Source organism: Microtus oregoni, unplaced genomic scaffold (assembly GCF_018167655.1).
Source record: "Microtus oregoni isolate MIOR12 unplaced genomic scaffold, Mior012 000002F_ref0000024, whole genome shotgun sequence".
NCBI classification, from domain to species: domain Eukaryota; kingdom Metazoa; phylum Chordata; class Mammalia; order Rodentia; family Cricetidae; genus Microtus; species Microtus oregoni.
The window spans coordinates 62,574,525-62,597,151 of record NW_024543061.1 but is presented as its reverse complement, the minus strand read 5'-3'; the positions used below and the strand labels follow the sequence as shown (position 1 = coordinate 62,597,151).

Genomic DNA, 22,627 nt, shown 5'->3' with positions numbered 1-22,627 from the left:
ATGGCCTCTTTTCCAGGGCACCCCTAAAAGCAAATTGTTGAGCATCAAAGAGGCGGGTGTGCCCCCTCCTCAGAAGGTCTTAGGAAAAAAAGATTGTGACCTTTTAGAGCCGGGTGCCTAGATTTCTATCTTCCTCTGTACCCGCCTCCCTTTATTCTTCCTCTTTCTCTGCAGTTTCCTTTTTTCTTTTTCTTGGTCCCATCGCACTTTCCCAGCACTGCTGTTTGCGTTGGCTGTTCCTTCCTCACCGGTAGGACTGTTCTCCTTCCTGGGTTCTCATGGAGTATCCCTCCAGGCCCAGCCTCATCCCCGCTGCTCCTCGCTCGCCTTCCTCTTCTGCTCCCCGCCCCGCGGAAAGCAGAGTTCCTCACGAAGCCCAGAGGTGGGAGGTGGGTCCTGGCGCCGGGTCCGCCCCTCAGTGCGTGTGCGAATGCCTGTGTGGCGGTGACGCGCAGGCGGCGGTGGGAAGGGGAGGGAGAGAGAGAGAGAGAGAGAAAGCGAGAGAGAGGAAAGGAGGCCGCCGACCGCCCTGATTGCTGGGCTCCTGCGCGCTCACGCACCTCGCCGCCCGCCGAGGCAGGCGCAGGCAGGGCGCAGGCGGCGGCGGGCGGCATGGAGAGCCTGCTGGAGAACCCGGTGCGCGCCGTGCTCTACCTCAAGGAGCTCACGGCCATCGTGCAGAACCAGCAAAGTCTCATCCACACCCAGCGCCAGCGCATCGATGAGCTGGAGCGGCGTCTAGACGAGCTGAGCGCGGAGAATCGCAGCCTGTGGGAACATCAGCAGCTGCTGCAAGCCCAACCTCCGCCCGGGCTCGTCCCCCCGCCGTCCGCCCCACTGCCTGCTCCTACAACCACCACTCCGGGCGCCACTGCGGCCCAAGAGCCTCTCCAGGACCACGGACAGCTCACACTCGCCACGCCGGAGCCGCCGCTTCAGCACCACGGACAGCTCCTGGCGCAGCCCCAGCCCGGCGGCAGGGCTCAGGCTCCCCAGTCGCCCCACCAGCACCCGGTGGCACCCGGGGCCGCAGCCGACAAGGAGAAGGAGCGTCCCCCGAGTTGTTGCGCTGCCGCCGGATCCCTGCTTCAGCACACATCCCCCGCCGCCCTCGGCAAGGGCGTCCTGAGCAGGAGACCCGAGTGAGTGGGGAAGAGGAGGTGGGAGAAGCAAGTGGGTGTGAGGAGGGGAAACCAGCATGTAAGAGTGAAGGACTGGGGTAATGTCAAGTAAAGCAGTGAAGATGCCTTGCGTAGGAACCTGTCAAGGAGATCCCCGCAGGAAGGGTTTGAGATCCGTGTTTGAGGGTTTGTGGTGGTTGGAGCAAAAGGAAGTATCTAGACCATCTTTGGGGCAAAGAATGAGAGACGTGGGCTTAAACTGATTGGGGATATTGGTAACTTCTAGGAATTAACGGGATAAACTTGAGGAAGATGGGGGTAAAAATTAAGCCAAGGGACGATTGGACGATTTAAGCTAGGAAAAATTCAGAAGGGAGTTTGCATAGTACAACTGTTTAAATAAAGAGTGAGGTGCCAAGAAGGCAGGCTTGATCTGGAGGATGGCTAAGAGCTTCAAAGGGGCTGGGGTCCAGCAACGAGGATTAGAGCAATGAGGATAAGGCTGAAGGACAGCAGGGAACAGGGAAAGGAAGCCAGATACAGGGAGACGAAGGGTGGGAGACAGCGCTGCCCAGGCGAAAGAGGTGGTTCTTTATCTGATGCAGTGAGAGTCAAAGCCAAGAGTAGCTAGCTCACTTAGGGACGCTTTCTCCCTTCTGACCCAAGTGAGCATCTTCATTCTGTGTCCCTGCAGTGCCAAAGGGGAACACAGAAACAACCTTCCAGACTTGTGGGTGCCTCTGTTACAGCTTCAGGACTTACCTGGCTGGAGCTCGTCCCTGACTCAAGAGCACACAGGGGTGCAGGGTGATTGGCAGTCATGGGAAGGGAACAGTGAGAATGGAGACAGCTGGGCAACAGTTCCATGAATTCAATCCCTCTGTAAATTTCGGTTGTGGCTACTTATGACAAGACCTGTTTCTCTTTGGTTATTTGGAAACCTCATCTTGGATTCCTGGGGAAATGTTAATTGTCTCCAGGCAGTCTAAGGCCTGGAGATTTTTCTTCACTCGTGAAATCCCTGGAATAAGAACGTGGGAGGAAGAGATGAAGGGGGCTGGAATGTTTTATCCTCTGTATTAGGGAAGCTTGACAATCCTGTCAGTGTTACTTCTCTGATTAGACGGGGAGGAAAGAACAGCCCTGTGGCAATCAGTACCTGGTCAACACTGGCCCTGATGATGTGATGCTACAGGAGAGGGAGGGGCAGAGTGAGGAGAACTGAGCACCTCACCTCTACTCAGCTCACATAGGATTTATGTCTGGAAGACACTCGTGAAGATTGGCAGCATTTCTTAAGAGCTCACCTCTTCTCTGCCCCTTACCTCACTGTCTCTCCCATCGCTGTGAAGAAGGTGTTTCAGGCATGCTCCATCACAGGGTAGGTTTGACCAGAGCACAGAATCCCAGGGGTGGAGAGCTAGGATAACCCCGCTTGATAGACCCAACACATCTGATGCAAACCCCGAGAAAATTCTCCGCGGCCTATTTGTCATTCAGTTTTATGACTGTCTTTCTTTTCTGGCATGAAAAGCAGCAAGGCAGTTTTTGCTCAACACCCACATCTCAGCTAAGGACAACACTCTCCCAAGACATTCTATAGCCCTCTCTCCCAACAGAGGGAACAATTCCACCTCGCTTTCCTTGGGGGCAGCCATAGCAGCCTGGCATTAGGATTCTCCACCTGAATTCTCTCCTCATGACATCTGGTGTCTTGCTTCTCTCCCGCTACATTCTCACTTTCTTTGCATCTCGCTGGGAAGCTGTGATCACGAAGGATTGGTGGCAGATCTTGTTCTGGGATAAAGGCTTCTCTGTAGCCCCCAAGGGGTCCTAGAGAGCTCATACCTTCCATGCGGATGTTCCTGCTAGGCATCCAGAGGTTGAGGGATCACCTGGATTCCTCTCCAGCCTCACATGCCAATACCATGTGACATCTTTCTCTCTCCATCTTCCCTGCCCTGCTTCTGCTTCCCATGGGGCAAAAATAAATACCAACCAGCATGATGGAGGGGAGTAGAAGCTTCTGGGCACCTTATACCTGGGAAGCTGTGCCAGGCACTGAGGCAGCTCATGGTACCATGAGCTTCTCACTTTTTCCAGTATCTCCAGCCTTTCCCCTTATCCCCAGGCCTAGATACCCAGAAACTTCGAGTGAGAACATACTTACCTCTCAACTTTCTTCCCTTCTTTGCAAAATAACTCATACTTTGGAGAGCCTGAGGCCCCTGGGATCCCATTTCTTCTCCCATGTTTTAGCCTGACTTAACAGACATTTCCCTGTAGAACTCGGGAGTGAGTCACTGTTGATCCCTGGGTGTTTAGCCCACTCTACCCTCTACTAGTGGACCTATTCTGAATGTGCATCCCGTATTCCACAGGGCAGGACTAGATGGAGCCAGCAGGCAGAGAGAGAGAGAGAGAGAGAGAGAGAGAGAGAGAGAGAGAGAGAGAGATCCATGTAAAAGGTGGGGACCTACTTGGTCTTTTCCCCCATGCTTCTGCTAAGCCACTTCTCTACCATGCAGAGGAGGAAGGGATGCAAGAGAGGGTGTCAGATCATAATTTTTCTGCAAAGCTTTGCTTTTTCCTCACTGTCCTCATTACAGAAGAACATGGCTCTAGGTAGGTGGCTACAGATGGACAAACGGTTCAAAGGGCCAGGCATTGTTAGCACATGTGTGTGCATACACGCACATGCACACCACACCAGCCATATAGTCCCTCAACTCCTCTCCTCGCCCAACCCTGGGAGAATAAGGAGCTCAGGACCTAGGAAATGATGGATCATTTAGTGGCCATCTGATGAAGATGAGTGTGCAGCCTGGTCTCTCTCACTCCTTCAGCTGGGGGACACACAAAGGAGCCAGCCTTGGGATCCTGGCTAAGAAAGCAGCAGTGCGGAGGCGGAGGCGGGTGAGCACAGCCATGTAACAGAAACCCTAGGGGTTAACATCCTTTCTCTGCCCGCTTCCCGCTCCTGCTAAGCAGGAGCCCCTACTGTTTATGCTGCTTAATGAAAGCAGCAAACAGATCCTTCTTCTTTGTTTTTTCAATCAAGGCTCCCAGTAGCTAAGGAATTAATTATTATCTTTTTCCTGGCTGGAGCCAGGCCTTAACCTGACCTGAAAAAGACCCCTTGCAAGGACGAACACGACCCTAAGATGACTTCATGGCTGCAGCTTCTGTCACAGCACACTTGCCCACTTACTCAGCCACTTGTTTAGTTGGGAATCCTTGAGCTTGCCTGCATCTCCAGCCCCAGAGGCAGGCGATTACTGACTTCAAGATAAGATTTGGGTATTGTGTTTCAAATTCAGCTTTCACTCCAAGATCCCCAATTCAGGGTAAAAGTACAGGAACCTGAGTATTTATAATGGCTTTGTCTATTCCTCCCTCACCTTCCTGGAGCAACCTTGCCTTTCTTTATTACTTTCCTCCTTTCTTCTTCACCCCCCTCTCTTCTTTCCCCATTTCCTTCTCCCGATGGAGATTGAACCCATGGCTTTGTACATGCTAGCACGCTAAGTGTATGTTCTAGCACTGAGCTTCATTCGCTAGCACTACATGAAAGTCTTGAGTCATCTCCAGACCTTAGATGTGGAGATGGCTAAATGACTTATACGTCTTTCAATCACAGTTGTCTAGGATGCTGACCGAAGCGGAGATCTCTACTGCTGAGTGAGGGTGGTCTGCCTGAAGGTGGCAGTGTCTATCTAGCTCACCCTGGAAGCTAGCCAACATGAAGCTAGCCATCAGTGAGCTAAGTGCATCAGATGTTCGGTCTGTTGAAAAGCCTGAATTCTGTGCTGTGGAGAGACGGGAAGGAAGGAAGTGGTCCTTACATGACATATAACAAAAAACATCTAGAAACATTTAAGCAGGTGTGAGCATACTGCAGCTGCCTAAAGTCATCCTTTCTTCAGACATTAAAGTAAAAGAAATGGGCACACAGAGATTTGGAACCAGGGGGAAGAGTTTTTTGGCTAGAGGTGAGAATTCATGTCAGAAAACAGCAAGAGCCAAGGACAGCCAGAAAGAAAATTGTCTAGCAGATTCAGTCCTGGAGACATCTGTGTCACATGCAGACATTCCCGCCTCTGACTGGACGTATCTGCCTGAGCCATGCCCGTGGCTATGGACAGTCTCAACATGTCTTGTATCTAGAATGCCTGGTTGCCCAAGCTCACTCATCTGTCTATACACATCCACAAATTAGTCAGATAGTGGGGTCAGAGGAAGGGTCACTCGAGGAGGGAGTGAATCCTTTTGCTTATTCCCAGAATCTGGCACACAGTAGATCTTTATAAAGATTTGCTGCCCAGACCTTTGCAAAAGCCCAAACTTATCCTCTTCCTGCCAGGGAAGAAAAACAAAAACAAAAACAAACCAGTTGTAGACACTCAAGCCATTCCTTAGCCTTTGGTGACATTCATCAGGTGACACGCCCCCCATGTCCCCATGCATCAGGTAACACGCCCCACATGCCCCCATGCATCAGGCGACACGCCCCCCATGTCCCCATGCATCAGATGACACGCTCCACATGCCCCCATGCATCAGGCGACACGCCCCCCATGTCCCCATGCATCAGATGACACGCTCCACATGCCCCCATGCATCAGGCGACACGCCTCTCCACCCCCCATTCCTTAGCCTCTGTCGACACACCCTCCATGCCCCCATGCATGCATCTCCCTCTCCTCACTCCCCGCCCTTCCCGTAACACAGGTAACATCACACAGCCCCACAGAAGCATCCTGGCACAGGTTCCTCTCGTTCCCAGCCTGTGCAAGAAGCACAGCAGTTGGTAATGCTCACTCAGCAAGTATCTGTGCTGCCTGCATCCCAAAGGTCTCTTCTTGGGGAGGAGAGGGAGACAGAGCCTGAGTCCCAAAGGTCACTTCCTGGAAAGGAAATGGAGACAGAGCCTGAGTCCCAAAGGTCACTTCCTGGGAGGGAAATGGAGACAGATTCAGTGGGGAGGAAAGGTAAGGGGTGTGGCTTGGAAAAGAAGAGTAAGCAAGGACCCATAGCTGGGGCCAAGTTCTAAACGGAGATCCAATTCTTAAATTTAAATCCCATATAGAGATTTTTTATACTAACTTCCCTTATTGTGAAGGCAGAACATTTTTTTCCCACAGCAGTCTGGACATCAACTCCACGGTCCAGGACATTGAATGGCAGCAGCTTGCTAAGAGATCCTGGGGACACTCTGGCAGGCTTCCAAGTCAGGACACTGCAGTCACTTTCTGCTTCTCTGGAAAAGCACGGAGTACAGGTCCCTACAGGAGCTGTGCAGCGGGTTGGGGACGGACAGCTGGCTTCACTTCAGGTTCTGCAGACGCTCAGAGCTATGAGTGAAGCGAGAGGACAAGCTGGAGTTCTCAGCCACAAAGAGCTCCAGGAAACCACGGCAGCACAGCCCATTTAAGGTCTAGGAGTCCGAGAACCTGGGATCTCAGAGGCCCACCTGGGCGGGGGTCCTGTCTTAGCACTCACCAGCTGACCTCAGCTGGTCCATGCTTTCAGTGCAGTTTTGCATGCAGGAAAGGGAGGAGTCGCTGTGAAGTTTAAGACTGCACTGTCCCTTATTCAGCACGACACTGGGCTCTTATTGAACACTAAATACAACACAGTATTTCGGCATATAAAGAAACCAAGACCGAGGGAAGATAAGTGGATCGTCTACTCTCAGAGAGCAGCAGTAGATGGAATCCACGCAGGTCTGGTCTGTTAGGTCACTTTGGATACGTGTCCCTTGCTCTTTCCCTCCTCTACTACCAGACATCACGCATCCAAGCTAGTCCTGAGCTGGGGCTGTGAGCTGGGACTGTCGGCTTGACCTTGTCAGGCAGCCAGGCAAGGCAAAGCCACTGTGGCCTGTGATCTCTATGAGCGGTGACAGCGTCACAGCGAGAAAATGCGTCTCCAACTGCATATTCTCTTGTAGTACTTCAAGATCATTTGCCCTTCTCTTAAGGATCTCAGGGACATGTGAGTTATCACCATGCCCTATGATGAGAAGAAGGAACTCTGTGACATTTTTCCTAAAATGAGAAGTCACAGTGTCCTCAAGGAAAAGACACAGTGACCTGCTAGGGACAGCAGTAGCCGGTGAGGAGGACAGAGTACAACTGGTAAACATCTTCCACGTTCATATAAAGCAGACGGGTGAGTCCGTCCCTTCTGCAGACTGCTCCTGCTGGGGGTGAAGGGGGGCCTTCACTAGGCAGCGCCCGCAGAGGTGGAAAGGATGCAGGGAGAGACCAAAAGGAGAAGAGGCCCATGTGACACTAAATAGTGGGAGGGGACTGAGGGGACCCTATTATCTCAGGCAGGTCGTAAAGGATATGAGTCTTCTTTCTGATATTATTCTTAAATGAGACACTTTTGGAAAAAAAGAAAACACATGAAAAGGAAGAGAGTTTCTCAGATTCTCCCAGGTGATAGTGGCTACAAAACCACCATTGACAAAGGTGTATGTTGTGTGTGTCTGTGTGTTGGGGTTCTGGGAGCAGGCTCTCTTGCTGATGTTCCTTGCTAGGATCAGGAGGGTTATGTAACTAAAAGCAATGCTGTGCTGAGTGGTACCTGGCCTTCCCATGGTGGGCTGCTATGGACAGAGGGTCTGCAGGCATCCTTCCTAAGTCCCTTCCCAGAGAAAGTCCCTGTGCTCTGTGCTGCCATCTTTTCCATAAGGATTTCACGAACCCCTCTGGGAACTCAAGCAAATGTCAGCTCTAGAAAGATGCTTTAAGGCCACATGGTCCAGTCTGGCAGGGTTTGGGGGGAGTGACTGGGCTTCCAAACGAGTTATTTTAAGACTAGGCTTAGAGCTCTTCTAACTCCTCATCCTGTTCCTCTGACTCCATGGTGATGGATCAGAAGACCCTTTAGGATGGTTCCATCTTCTCAGGAGCAAATCTGCAGCTACCTACCCAGGTTCAGAGGGCTGGGAGATGGGGGGTCCACTGTCACCCTCCAGGCTATCTTCCCTATGCCACAATTCCACAGAGATTGTTCTGAGTACTTCAAGGTTATCTCTTTTGGCAAAAACACCATTTCCAGGAGAGGATCAAAACCATCCACACAGCTTTATCAGTCTTTCTCCACTTCCACATAGAGACATGTTTGGGGACAATTCCAGGTTAGTGCTTGCCAGAAGAGGAGGCTACCCCACAACAGTGGTTGACTGAAGACTAAGGCAGGAGGCTCAGGGACATGAAGGACCCAGGAGGAAATTGTTGAGACTCTTACTGTATCTTTATTTCCACTAATTTTTTAATTGAAACCCCTTGCAGGGAAGAGGGCATAGAGCTCACCCACCAGGGGAGTTGTATGGAAACATAGAAAAGCTGCTGTTATTTGGGTTATAGAGAAGAGCTCCCTTGTGAGCTTCATCTTTGCTGAAAAAGCAAAGGAAGGACTGAAGAAGCATCCGGGTGCTGGGAAATCTCTTGCTCTTTTCAAAGATCTTGAGATAATGTTTGGGGTGGCAAAATACCTTATGGCTACATCAGGCATTGCTATAGAGGAGGAAGCATGGACTGCCAGCCGCAGGGTTTGATGGTCCATGACCTCAAAGATGCAGGAGATGACAGCAGAGCTTAGTACCCGATGAAGGAATGCTGGGTGATAAATAGACAGACGATAGACAGATAAGGCCAGTGTCCATACAGCCAAGAGGGCTCTTGGATTCTGGAGTGGGTAGAGAGAAGGGGACAGTGTCAAGGCTGCAGAAGAGCTGACCAGAAGACAACTCCCTCTCCCTGTAGTTCACCATTAGCCCCAGCACCGAGCTTACCTTCCCTCATCTGAGCATGTGCAGAGAAGATCTGGGAACTCAGCATTTCGGGCTGGTATCAAAGTGAGGAGAACAGTGGACAGACAGCGGAAGAATGGAACCTACTGCTCCTATCTATGAACAAGGAGAGTTCACCTCTCCCTCCAGTCCCAGCCTCTGACTAGTCCTAGCCGAGGAAATGCACTAAACACAAAGAATGAGAAAATGTTCTGATGAATGTCTTAGTCACACACGTACCCCTGGCGAGTTGAAAGAGCAGCAGTAACATGACTACAGGATGTGGTCCTGAACCATAGCCTTATCTCTGGGAGAAAAGCAATGCTGGCAGTGCTGAGCAGGGTAGAAGGCACACAGGAAGCTAGCTTTAGGTTCCATCCTTAGCCCCAGCAAGAGGGAGGAAAGCAGAGGGAGAACAGAGTTAGGAGATGGGACGGGGCTCACCATTCTGCCCAGGAAACAATAGGAACCAGCCTCCAGGCTACCTATCTTCTAGTCCTGCCAAGCATTTCTTGCAACATTTCCTGGGTGATGTTAAGATCCCAATGGAGGGTGAGGGTGTGTTTGTGATGCTAAGTGAGTACATTACTGAAATGGGCTTGGAGGTATCCAGGCCTATGCAGGCCTAGCAGTGAGACAGATCACCTCCCCCTCCTCACCCCTACCCCCAGTGAGGTCTGTTTGGTCAATCCATACTATTGGAATGCCAGTTTTGTTTTTGGTTTTTTCCTTCTCTTCGTGGCAAGCTTCACCTCTCTTAGCTGGCTGAAAAGAATTCCTGTCTCACCTCTGTAATCCTGCCATTAGACCTCCATACCCATCCTGCTGTCACCGGTATTCTATCTGGGAAAGGCCGGACTCCTAGGCCCCCCGAAAAGTGAACCCATGGGAGGAAGGCCCCCTAGAAACTGGGTAGTGAGCTGCGCCCCAGGAGTTCTCTGGAGATTCTGAGCTTCCATGCTCCAGCACAGCGAAGTGCAGCGGAGAGAATCTGCAGTGGTTTTCTCTGCAGACTCTTGCGGCTCGCTGTCCAGTGGCCAGAGCCTGGCACCAGCTGCCTCTGCTTGGATTTGCCAGCTCAAATCAGCCTCCTGCTTCCAGCAGCCGGGAATGTACTCCCGTCCCTGGCACAGGCGGGGAGCTCTGCAATTTCTTCCTCCATGAATGGTTACCATCCACCACAATTTTCAATCAGTCCTAAAATGTAACACAATGATTATTTAAAAAACAGCAGAAACAAAAACTGCTAAGCAGTTGGGAATTGCTGGGTTGGGTCTAGCATCAGGATTTCCCTTGCAGAGAGCCTCTGCACACAAGAGGCCCTGCCCTGCAGCCCCGACTATTCCATGTTACTCAGTAACACACACACACACAGACACACACACACACACACACACACACACACACACACACACACACACACTACATCCTCATCTTCTTTCTGACCCCCGGGACTTGGGGAGGCAGGGACAGGCATTATCCTTTTAAGCAACCTGAATCTGGCCCTAGAGCCAAGACTATGCTGATGCCAGTTGTCCCTCACAGACCCAATTACAACCTAGCAGCAACCCCTCCTGGACCTTGACTTTCCTCTTATTCCACTGGGCCAATCATTTCAGCCCTTGGCTTGTACCCTCAGCTTACCAAGAACAGTGAAAGAAAGGGCCCTTACTCTGTGGATTGTTGGGAAGACATCTCAAGACCCTGGGAAGGAAACTCTGGGAGTAGGGGGACTGAGGCAGTTGAGCCTAGGAGGGCAGAGGGCCGGATGAAGGGGAAATCCCTGAAGAGCCTTTTAGAACTAATTACCCTGGAAATTTCCACTGGGTCCCCTGTGGCCATCAAGGCTTAAATCTAAGGAGCAGCAGGAGGGGGCTCTACAGGCAAGCGGCCTCCCTCCAAAGCCTAGGGAAGGCTCAGACCGCCAGCCTGGGGAAAGTCCTTCCTTCTCCATTGACTCCAGGGACTCCCAGTTGGGGGCGAGTGCGGAGGACGGAGTGTGGGCGGCTGGCGAATTGCTGATGATCAGCATGGATCTCCCAGCCCACGCGCCCCCTCTAAGCGCCAGAGGCGTCACGCTTCCTCACGGGGGGCGGGCACCCCAGGCTCGGGAAAGCCGCGCGCGCCTCTGCCATCCCGCCCGCGCTCGCGCCCGCTGCTGAGTCACACGCGTGGGAGAAGCTGTGTCCTCCCGTCCCTGTGCCCCGCCCCTGCCCCATCCCCCAGCTCATAAAGCCTCAACTGCCTGGGGTGTTGCTCCATACTTTCTTGCTGCTCCCACCTGCCAGCCAGCCTTCTTTCCCTCCCCCACCCACCTCCACACCCCACCCCGCCCCACACTCACTCTACACCCCTTCACAGTCCACCCTTCCCACCACTGCATGGTGGCCTGCATGGGGCTCTCGGTGCTGAGGGCACCCTTTTCCTGGCCTCCTGAGGCCTTGCCCAGGTCTGCCTGGGGATTCTCTTTGGAGAAAGGGAAATGAAGGTGGAGTTGACAGGGTCTTGGATGAAGATGGTGCCACAAAAGTTGGTTTCTGTTCGGCACACACACACACACATACACACACGCACACACACAGGCTTCTTATATCCAACCCAACACACCTGCAAGAGTCCCAACCTTCTTCCTGTATTTGGCTTTGGTCGATCTGCAGTGCTAGAATTCCAAAGAACGTCCTGGCTGGCCCTAAGCTGTTAGGTGACCAGGATGCAGGGTGGAGTCTGAATCTTGACCGGGTGACTAACTGGGCACAGCCTTGGTATTTCCCTTTGGGAGAGGAGTGATGAGAAAGTGGCAGGCCAGCCAGGGAGTGAGGACTCCCAATGCGGTGGGGCACTTTCTGGTAGTGGGTAGAATTTAGGAAGTGCTTGTTTCCATCCCGGAATAATCTAGGACAGGCTCAGAGCCGGACTCCCTGAAATATTTGAGTCCAACGTATGCCATCCTCACTGTGCCTTCCAGCCCACCTCGCTCACCCCTGGTTCCAAACCATCGCTCTCCTCTTTCCGACTGAGTCCATCCTCGAACTTCCAGCAGCACGTGACTTTGAGATGACTGACTTCAGTCACATCACGCTCCACTACAAAGCACTGAGCAAGCCTGGAAGCAAGCCTGGAAGCCGGGGTACATGCGCACACAGCTTAGGCACGAGCAGCCTCCTCAGCTGCTCACAATGTCACATTGTCTGGGAATACTCAACTTGGGCAGCAGGCCTGGGCACTCACTGACTTTGCCAGCCCTTTGCTGCAAACAGGAGCCATCCGACTCCTCGGAAGCGCCAGTGCGTGCACTCTCTAGCTTCCAGCCACCTCTACTTGTGCAAGAAGCTTTTGCCCCATCACCATCACCACCAATGCTTGGACTTCACACAGCCCTGTTGATCTGTGATTCATCAAATCTCATTATGTCCTTTAATTGTTTTCAGTTTGTTCTTTTCAAATACATACCACATTGAAAGAGGAAAAAAGTTAAGATGTATACACAGTGTTTGATGGAGTATCCCCCCTCTCCCTCACCACTTTATAACACAACCACTTACCCCCTCTCACCTTACCTCCACCCTCCAGCAGCCAGTGCAAGCAATTTTCTTACCTTTCAACTGATTTTGTGGGTAAAGCCAAGCACTCACATGCACATCATTCTTTTTACACAGATTAGAGTAAATAGCTGCTTTTCTGCACTTAGATTTTCCCCCCCATATTTGGTATCAAAAGAGCTGTCTTCAGTAGGTGCTGTGAGCATTGCATGGCCATGAATCTAGGCTCCTCGGTCGTTTTGGATGGCAGGTTCCGGGCAGCCTGCCTCTGTGTAGTTATTTGGGGTGTGCTTTCTTGTTAGCGAGAGGATTGGGAGACAAGGCAGGCGTTACTGAGCGGCTCCATTTGCAATGCCCTCCCATGCTAGGAACACTGGTAAATTGTGGTTGAAGATTTAAGGAGAATGTTTCTCAGGGGGGACGAAAAATCTGGCTTAGCATGCTTTTGTTCTCTTGGGCTCTCTTTGCTGTCAAGGTTGGGGAAGTTATGGGATGATCTAACCTCGCAAGCAGCCTGAAGCCCACTCCTAAAGCACCTCCTCCTTCAAGAGGTCTTCCTGAACTGAGCTAAGAATGTAAACAAAGGTCTCACAGAAAGTAGCTTCCCTCTCTAGAAAGACATTTCCACTCTGTCTGTATTCATCCCTTCACACTTCCTAAGTGTCCACAAAGTTCCAGTACTACTCCAGGCATGGGGATACAGAAAATTCCCAGACCCTTCCAGGAAGCTTTCTGGTCCCCCAAATAAAATGATAAAAGCTCAGTGTAGCTGAATGAGTTATCAACTCTTGAGCAAAGGCAAGCAGAGAAGAAGACCTGGGTGGTAAGAAATGTGGGTTAGGAACAGATACTGGGAAGCCCCCATGGCCAAGGGAGGCTCTGAATAAACACCTGGAGGAGAGGATGTAGCTTCTGTGCTCCTTGTGGTACAGCCCAGACTAAGACAGTGTGGTGGTTTCCGCTAGACAAGACCTAGGCACACAAGGAGCAAAGCCGGAGACAATCACAGAGTGTCTTAGTCTCTGATGCTGTGATAAGAACACCATGGCCAAAGCAGCTTAGCAGAGACAGAGTTTATTTAAGCCACAGTTGAGGTTACAGTTCACCATTATGGGAAGGCCAGACAGCAAGCAGCCACCCTTGACATTCCACCCACAGTCAAGAAGCAGAGAGAAATGAATGGTCAACACACATATACTTGTGTTTAGCTCCCCTTGCCCAGTCTCACAGAGTTCAAAATCCTCCGCCTAGGGAATGGTGCCACCCAACAGTGGGTCTTTCCACCTTTACCTGAGGTGGGAAGTCATGACGATCCCTCACCTGTTGTCTCTGTCAGGTTTTGATTGCTGTGAAGAGACACCGTGAACACAGCAACTCTTATAAAGAAAAGCATTTCACTGAGGAGGCTCACTTACAGTTTCAGCGGTTCTGTGCTTTATCATCATGGCGGGGAGCACTGCGGGAGCATGGCGGCAAGCAGGCAGATGTGCTAATGGAGCCAAGAGTCTTAACATCTTGACTCAGAGGCAACAGGAAGTCAACTGACAGTCACACTGAGGGAATCTTGAGCAAAAGAGACCTCAGAGTCTACCCCCACAGCAACACACTTCCTCCAACGAGGCCACATAGTGGTACTCCTAATAGTGCCACTCCGTTGGGGGCCATTTTCTCTCAAACCACCACTGAGGCCAATCTGACCTAGACAATCCATCACTGAAACTCCCTTCCCAGGTGAACCTAGACTGTGTTGTCAAAACCCACCATGACAGTGGAGTGTAGGGAGGGAGGTCTGGAGGATGCAGGGTTGTAGAGGATCTGGGAAGAGAGTCTCGACTGGGATTCCAGTCTGCCAGGCAGTCTGGAAATGCATAGGGACATTCCAGAACTCAGAGGGCTGGCAGACTTGCCGGAAGATACGTCTCTGCCAACCTTGAGTGAGCCAGGGCCCTGTGGAGCATCCAGCAGTGCCCAGTGTGGTCCACATAATTCAGAGCTTTCCTGCCATCAAGACTTGTGTTTCTTGTCCAGAGACAAGAATTAAGGCCTGTTGTGAAGTATTAAGAAAAATGCACCCATACAATGATTTTGAGTGAAGAACCCTTCAAAGGAACTTTGAATGCTGAGCTGAGAAAACATCGAAGAAGAGGAGAAGACAGAAGCTGGGAGTTTAGGCAGGAGCGTGTCAAAAATCCAAGGAGAGCAGTAGCTAAGACTGAGGGGACACAACAGTCAACAGGAGTCATTGTCTACAGATCTGGCCAAGCCCCCTTCAGCCCCTCTCCAGGCACTCCTGCTGGGACTCTGAGGTCACAATGGGTGGCCTGGGGAGGGAGGGGAATCACAGGCAACCTTGCTGTAGTCACCTGAGTCGCTTACTGCCTGTGTGGCATTGGATCCTTCCCTTTCCTCAGAAACCTTAGGAAAGCAAAGCTCACTCGTTCTGGAGGAACTGATACATCTTCAGAGCCCTGCAGCACTGTCTCTGGCGTTAATAACTCTCCTACCCTGTTGCTCCAAATGACAGTGCAACCCCAGTGGTGCCCTTCTTAAACTCAACCTTACAACATGAGCAAGAGAGAGAGAGAAAAGGGGGGGGGGAGAGGTTGGGGATGAGAGGGAAGCTCAAGAGCTGAGCCAAAGTCATCGGAAGGACAGGTGTTGAGATTCAGACAGGTGAAGGTCGAGAGGTCCAGCAGACACTTGCAGGGGGATGTTGAGTGGGCCTCTGTGTGGGCTAGAAACAGAAACTTCAGACAGCTTTTCAGTCTTTGAGACTGAACAACACCGATAAGTGATGAGAAGGGGAGGAGGTAGAGCCCTGACACACCTGTGCTGGGAAGTGTAGGTAGGAACTGAGATGCGTTTGGCAAATCCCAGGAATTGCAGCAGAGGCTGTCACTGTGGGCATGGCCGTGCCCAGCAGGACAGTGCCCAGCATGCCCATGCCCAATGCCTTCAGCAATATTTAATCAATTGTGACCTTGAAAAGGGGAGAGTGGTGGAAAGCCGAATTAGTGTAGGCTTGAGGGAGGAAAGGAAGGGGCCTCAGAGAAAAGGTTAAACCCAACGTGTGGACCTGATTCCCTGGTTTAAACGAAGCAACTGGAAAAAGACATTTTTAAGGCAACCAGGGAAATTTACATGCAGACAAGGTTTTAGCATAGATTAGAGAAGTACTGTTAATTTACGTAGGTGTGATAATGATACTGTTATTATACCTTTTAAAAGTTCTTACCTGTTAGAAATACATGCTGAATAAAGTGATATTATTTCTGGGGTTTGTTTAAAAAATATTCCACAAAAAAAATATAGGGATATAGATTAGCCAGCGGTGTTTGAAGTTTCCCCAGTGAGAAGTATAAAAGAAGATAGAACGTAGAGGATTGCATAAAGCAAATGAAGAAATCTCTTTGATGAATTTTGCCGTGAAGAGTGGTGAAAATTGGGGTGATTCGGGGGGGTCTGTTCTTTACAATGGAGGAAAGCAGGCTCCATTCAGCAGCATGCCAGCCAGCATCACATACTGGCCACCCACTGCAGGAAAACTCTTAACCAAAGCACCGCAAGACAATCAGCAAAGATTCCCGGAGGAAAATAATTGTTTAATCACTGTAAGTGCACAGGAAATGCGAGCATGCACTTACCATGCTCTTACCGCGGGGTGGGCACTGTGTGAATGCCCTACAGACTTTCTCTCAATATGTCCTAGTAAAACATAATGAGTAGGCTCCATTCCACAACCCAAGCCACATGGGGTTGCTCTTCAGATCGAAACCCAGGCAGCAGCAGCAGCTCTGTGCTGTTCGCAGCCTCTTCTCCCCTGCCTCCGGTGGATGACTGCAGTCACAGGCATCCACGTTTCCCAGAGAAGATTTTGGCAAATGCAACTGCCCAGGTGTCTGTCCTGGACATGGTCCCAAGGGAGTGGTGGTGGAAGTGGGGCGGCCATCAGGGCTTCAGAATAAGCCCTCAGATTCTGATGCCCCTCTCTGCTTACAAACCGTTAGGCTAGATCAGCCCAGTGCAATCCTTTGCCAGCTCACACTCCAGCACGGCATGCTCACGCTGCATAGAGCAAGACTAGAAACCCAGGGCGTTGCTGCATAGGCGAGGGGAGTGGAGAGAGGGAATGGTGGGTGTTTCTGCTGGGGATGGACAATTGTATTGATGTTCCTCGGGGAGGAGTCAGGTCTCTGCTAACGTGGACCATATCTGTTGAGTGCCTCCTGCATGCCAGGCTTTGCTGCCATCACTGGTCCTGGGGCCTTACCGGCAAATCAAAAGCTCTGCCATTGTGTTTGTTTGCGTCTCCTCACAGGGAGGAGATAAACAATACTGTGGGGAAACTCGTAACTGTGCCATCTAAGCTCCTAAGAACGGAAAGGAAAGTAAAAGGGTGGCTTGGAGGAGAGTTGCGACAGGCAAGACCTCCCCGGGGAGATGACATTTGAGCAGAGAAAAATTAAAACCAGTAGAAAACAGGGGCCGAGCTTGGTTGCCAGCGCTGGGATGCCTGGGCTTGAATTTGCACAAACACCTTTCTATAGGGAGAGAAGTCGATGCAAAGACCCTGGGGCCATAGGGAAACCATGTGTTCTAAGAGGACAAGAAGGGAAGGAGGGTAGGGAGACCTAGATAGCTGATAGCAAGGATGGTGGGTCAAGCTGCGGACAGAAAGGGCTTTCCAGAGAAGCTGGTTGGGCTAAGACTCATGGGAAGTCAAGGGGATCCTGAGCAGGGGGATGATGTCAACCACTAGCACATTAAACAACCCAAGGGCTAAGAGCCAAATAGAGAGACCACTCACTGCTATTCCATATTCCATCCGGTATACTTAATGTCGTGCATGCCATTTATGGGCATTTATTGCCGCATTTATCCACATATGGGGATGCACCATTATCCCTATTCCACAGAGGTAGGATTTGATTGACAGATTAGGGTGACCTACCCAAGGCCATAGAGGAAAAGAAAAAGAGCCATCCTCTGGCTCCTCACACAAGCTGTAGCCTGTTAAATCCTGATGCAGCCATCCCTGTCCTAGGCAAGAGTCTCTCTTCCCCAGACAAAGCCTAGTCTGGTACATAAACCAGTGTTCAGGGACAAAAGAACTAATGGTGCCATGCCCATATGACAGTTGTCCATGTTGTTGTAGCTGTGAACTTGGCCATTGACCTGCTCATCTCTATCATGCCAGGCAGGACTAGGCTACAGGACTGGGAAATGCCATCCAGATGTAGCCGCAGGATGGTGGTTTACAGGTCACCACAGGACTTTGTGTCCATTGTCTGTATGGTCGGGAGGGCTCATGTAGCTGACAGATCATCCTTGGTTGGACCTCAGAGTACAAGCATGCAGGGTTACCTGTTCATGGTATGTGTGTACCTACAGTGCACACACGTAAAAATGTGTACATGTGTGTCTGCATGTCCAAGAATGAGTGTGTGCGCGGATATGCTTCCTGTGCATGAATAGGTTTGTGGAGCAAGAAGTTTAGATAAAAACCCTGCATTTTAATGAGCACCCTGAATGTGAGCGTGAAGTTAGGAACGTGTTTAAGGAAAGTGACCCCGGATGTGCTGGGCACCAAGGGCTGTGTGTGTGCTTGCATGTGTGGATATTTGTTTACTCAAGTGGGTATGCAAAAGTGTGTTGAATGTTACACGTTGGCTGATTCATCAGAAGAAAGTAGGTGTTCCGTGAGCCTACAAGGTGGATGTGTGCCCTGCGCAGAGTTAGTGCTTAGAGGTCAGTCAAAGCTACGAGATGGGTGGTTGGCTGGGTGAGGCCCAGGGCTTTTGTCTGGTTCTAAAGCTTTCACTACAGAAGGCATGATCAACAGCCCAGATGCCACTCACCCCGATTCTACGCGTGCCTGGAGTAGAGCAGTGGAGTATAAGGGACAATGGAGGTAGCGTGAAGTCACGCAAGAGGCCCAGCTGAAGTCTTAGCTGCGGGTCCTCGGGAGGTCATCTGACCTCCATTAACTTTAGTTTTCCATCATCTGCATGACACCAATGCATAATTCTAGTTATTAGCATAATATATTTACTAGGCTGTACTGTTAAGTATATATTAGCCACGGAGCTCTTGGGACATTCAGAAATAACTGCGAGACAGGCACACTGTACAAATGCAGTCCTCATCGTTGACCAGACTTGCTCTGACCGTTCCCGGAGACACTGCACGGCCACAGCGGAAGAAGGATGAGTCTGTGGTTTGTGCTGCTCTGGTGTTGAGCCGTAGGACCCTGGGAGAGGCAGCCTGTGGAGCTGACATAGGCTTCATGGTCTCAACCCACCCTATTGAGTCGCCTTTGTTCAGCAGCCAGGCTCCCAGTCTGCCAGGGACTGAAGAAGCTATTTTCTGAGGGAAGCTGGTGAGACTCAGTGAAGGTTCAGCTCTGTAATTTGCATGGTGTTGCCAGCCTAGCACTGGGAGGCCACCTAGCCCTTTGTCCGATCTGATGTGACTGGGTTTGCAAAGCAGAAGGAGAGAAGGCAGCATGAACTCTGGCCTTTCAGTAGCTGGAGTGGAGAAGGAAAAGGAGTTGAAGCCTTCTGGCCCACTCAGCTTGCAAACTGACTTTCTGTTCTGAGGGAATCTCCCCAAAGCCTTCCAGATGGATATGAAGTGAGGGTTATTCTGAGATGATAGATGGAAAGGGATTGTATACCTTGCACCTGGGGCGGCAGTGATGAATAGACCCATATGTCTATGGCATGCACCAGTGCCTTCATTTGCATGTATGTGTGTTTTGTGTGTGTACACGCTTGATTCCCCCTTGCTTTCCAGCCCCTCGGGAACCAGAATTTATTTATGGATTCGGTGACAAGTAGCGGCTGTTCTGTCCTGTGCCAGGCCATGTCCTGTACTGGATGTAGAAATGAATTGCCCACAGGAGTGGTTCCAGAAAGCTCATTCTAGTGCAGGGAGCTGTGAGATGCATATAAACCCCAGCAAATGCGCCAGGAAAAGCTGGGTGTTGCCGCCTGTTAGTAATCAAGAGAGCCGCTGAGAGCTCACAGGTACGTGCTTCTGGATCTCTTAAACAGCTGAGCAACACAGGCTGAAAGAGGTCTGAGAATCTGCTTGCCAGTCCAAAGACATCGCAGGAAAAGGACAGGATCTGAAGACAGGTCTCCCCAAATCTCCGTCAGACTGCTGTTCTGGGAACTCTGCCTTCTTCTCTGATTTGAGCTGAGGCCCCTGTGAAATCGTTTTCCCTGTGAATGAGGGGTTCCCTCACAGCATCACATAGAGGAGCTGGAGGGACTGGAGGCACACAGCCACGCTCACGCTGTGAGACGGGTATCTTACAACCCAGCCCCCAAACTCAGCATGCAATCTACTTCACTAAGAAATCTGCAACATGCCCAGGGCTCATTGGAGACAGGTCTTTTCTGCTCCACATAGCCGGCATTGGAGAGGCCTTCCTGGGGCCTCACGCCTCATCTTTAGGATGGCCATCAAATGGCTGGCAGATGAGGCTGCTTGGTGGGTCCTTTCTTCATGGGTCTCTCGATGTAACAGCTGCTTGGACTTCCTCCAAGCAGGGTGCCGGTAATCTCTTATTACCATTTTTTTCTAAAGGAGCAGCAAGCAAAATAGTTCACTTCTCTACCAAGGAAAGAAACCATAAATGGAGGATGCCCCTGGGAGTCTTTGACCCCCGATTCCTGCCAGAGCTGAGTCCACTGGGAGCTGGAAAGTTCTCTCATTTGGGCAATAAGATACTCAGGAATCTTCCTGGGGAGGTAGTGCTGTGGGTCTGAGGGAGACCCGGAGTCCAGTATGTGGGCAAGAGAGCAAAGCGCAAGGAGGCTCCCTTAGCAGGGACACTTCTGGGAGCTAGCTGAGGAAGAAAGGATTTTATTAGTAGGGAAATCAGGGGTTTATGATGGGAGGCATAAGCAAGTTTATGTGCCAAAACAAAACAGCCTAGGATACTACTGACCTTGAAGGCCAGCAGGAGATGCAGGCATGACAGGAAATAGAGGGGACATTACGCCTGCTCCTCAAAGTCACATGGAGAAGGGAAAGGATGGCCTAAGTCAGACATATTGCTAGCAGCCCCCATTGATTAAGGTAACTCATACAAATGCTTTGTGTTTTAACTCATTTTCTCCTCCTCCTTCTTTTTGAAGAAGTTCGTTTTTTGCTACATATTGGATGTGGCTTGTCCCTGCCCAAATTCTTGTTACAGCTTTGTTTCCGATATACTTCAATATATAAAATGTGAAGGTGGTGTGACCTTTAATAGGCGGAGCTTAATGGAAAGTGATTGGGTCCTGAGACTTAAGGGATTAATGCTGCTCTCAGAGCAATAAATTAGTCGTCACGAGAACTGACTGGGTCCCACGAGGGTGGCCTGTCATAACTTAGCTTGTCCTCTCTCAGCTCTCGGGTCCTCATGCCCTGTGAGCTCTGCTATACAGACACACTTGCCATCTTGTGCCAACTGCCTTGTCTGGGTGCATCTAGGAAGACTTTCCCAGAGCCTCACTGCTTGGATTTTCTGAACTCCAAAACCCTGAGCCTAGCAAACCTTTTCTTTTTGGTACATACAATGTCGGGGATTTCATGGCAGCGACACAAAAGAGACCAAGGAAATTAGTTACGAATCCCTTCCTCCAGGAGGAAGCAGTGGTCAAGTTTGTACAGCAGCGTTAGGAAGGACTGATGTCAGCAAGGCTCCCCATAGGCTGTGAGGAAGCCGGGGCTGATGAGGGCAAGGCTGAATGAGATAAGTCTAGGTTCAGCAGCAACAATCAAGGACTTTGGATTGAATGTTTTTGCAAGTTTAGGTGTTGTATTTGAGGGAGCACGGTTGGCTTTTGAGACAGAGAATTGCTCTGTAGTTCATCTGGCTAGGAACTCACTATTTAGTCCAGGCTAGCCATGTACTTACAGCAATCCTCTTACCTCATCCACTAGACCAATGGTTCTCAACCTGCGGGTCTCTACCCCTTTGGGGGTTGAATAACAGATATCCTGCATATCAGGTATTTACATTAAGACTCATAACAGTAACAAAATTGTAGTTATGAGTTAGTAATGAGATAATTTTGTGGTTGGGGGTCCCCACAACATGAGGAACTGTACTAAAGTGTTGAAGCATTAGGAAGGTAGAGAACCACTGTTGTGTTCAAATTATAGGTGTAAGCCTCCCAAGTTGCTTTTGTTTTTATTTTTGCCCCACAGGGAAAAATTTTCCTCAAAACTAAACCTAAAACGGTGCTGTAATACATAAAAAGGCCATGTCATACTTTTGTGAAGTGGAAGGTTTATGATCTTCCTTCCCCGCTCAACTTTGAAGTCCCTGAAGCGGCTGGTGGAGACCCACTGGTCTTTAGAGATGAAGAGAGAAATACTGTGTTACTACAGGACCCACATCATCGTCATGATGAGTTGCCGTGTGTTTTCAAAGAAGGTCTGGTGGAGGGGGACAAGCCAATGCTTCCTACCCAGGACTCTTGTCACCCATCTGTCCCCAAGTGGCAAGGATAGGGAGATAAGGAGAGGCTGCCCCAAAGGAGTGAGAGAGAAGTAGGGTCTCCAGGTACAGATGTCAGCCCCTGGCAGTCTCAGGAAGAGTCCTGAACCTGGCTGGGTGGTCGCCATTCCCTAAGAAGAGCCAAACATTGCTTTCTGTGCCACAAGTGCCAGCCCAGGGAACAGCTGTCATCACTTGCCATGCCAAGCTCCCTCACAGGCTTCTGTGGGACTGTGTGGTGTCAGACTGTACAGCCAAGCAGAAGACGGCTGCACTGACATCCACAGCTAACTGTGGCTGCTGAGTTCCCCGGGCAGAGACTGATACTCTTAGCTGTAGTCGCTAAAAAAAGTCTGCCCCGACACAGGCTTATGTTTCTCTCATGGTGATTTCCCATTCCACGACAAACCAAATCCCCACAACTCTGTGAAGCATACAGTTAAGGGGCAGAAGCCTTGCAATGATCAGACCATCCCAGAGTGGGCTGCAGTGCATACAGATGTGTGTCTACAGATGTGCATCTGCAGTTCAGGTCATTTCTGCCATACGTCCCAGCGACTCTCCCACGTGTCTCCCATTCAACCATCCCACCCTAGCTTCCACAGTGTCCCATTTCTGGGGCCCCTGCACTCCTCTGGCTCAGTGATGAGCCATCTGGTCTCCGCAA

General features: G+C 50.7%; 1 protein-coding gene across 5 annotated transcripts in view; it reads left to right on the top strand.

The window, feature by feature from the left end:
- The first annotated feature begins 402 nt into the window (after nucleotides 1-402).
- Iqsec3 (IQ motif and Sec7 domain ArfGEF 3) overlaps nucleotides 403-22,627 on the top strand; it is a 103,821-nt gene continuing 81,596 nt past the window's right edge. For 4 of the 5 annotated variants that reach the window (XM_041632453.1, XM_041632443.1, XM_041632461.1 and 1 more), the window contains exon 1: nucleotides 403-1,142. In XM_041632453.1, the coding sequence (XP_041488387.1) occupies nucleotides 613-1,142 (530 nt within the window). In that variant the 5' untranslated portion in view covers nucleotides 403-612. The remainder of the gene's footprint in view (nucleotides 1,143-22,627) is intronic. The other variant, XM_041632478.1, reaches the window with a different exon arrangement.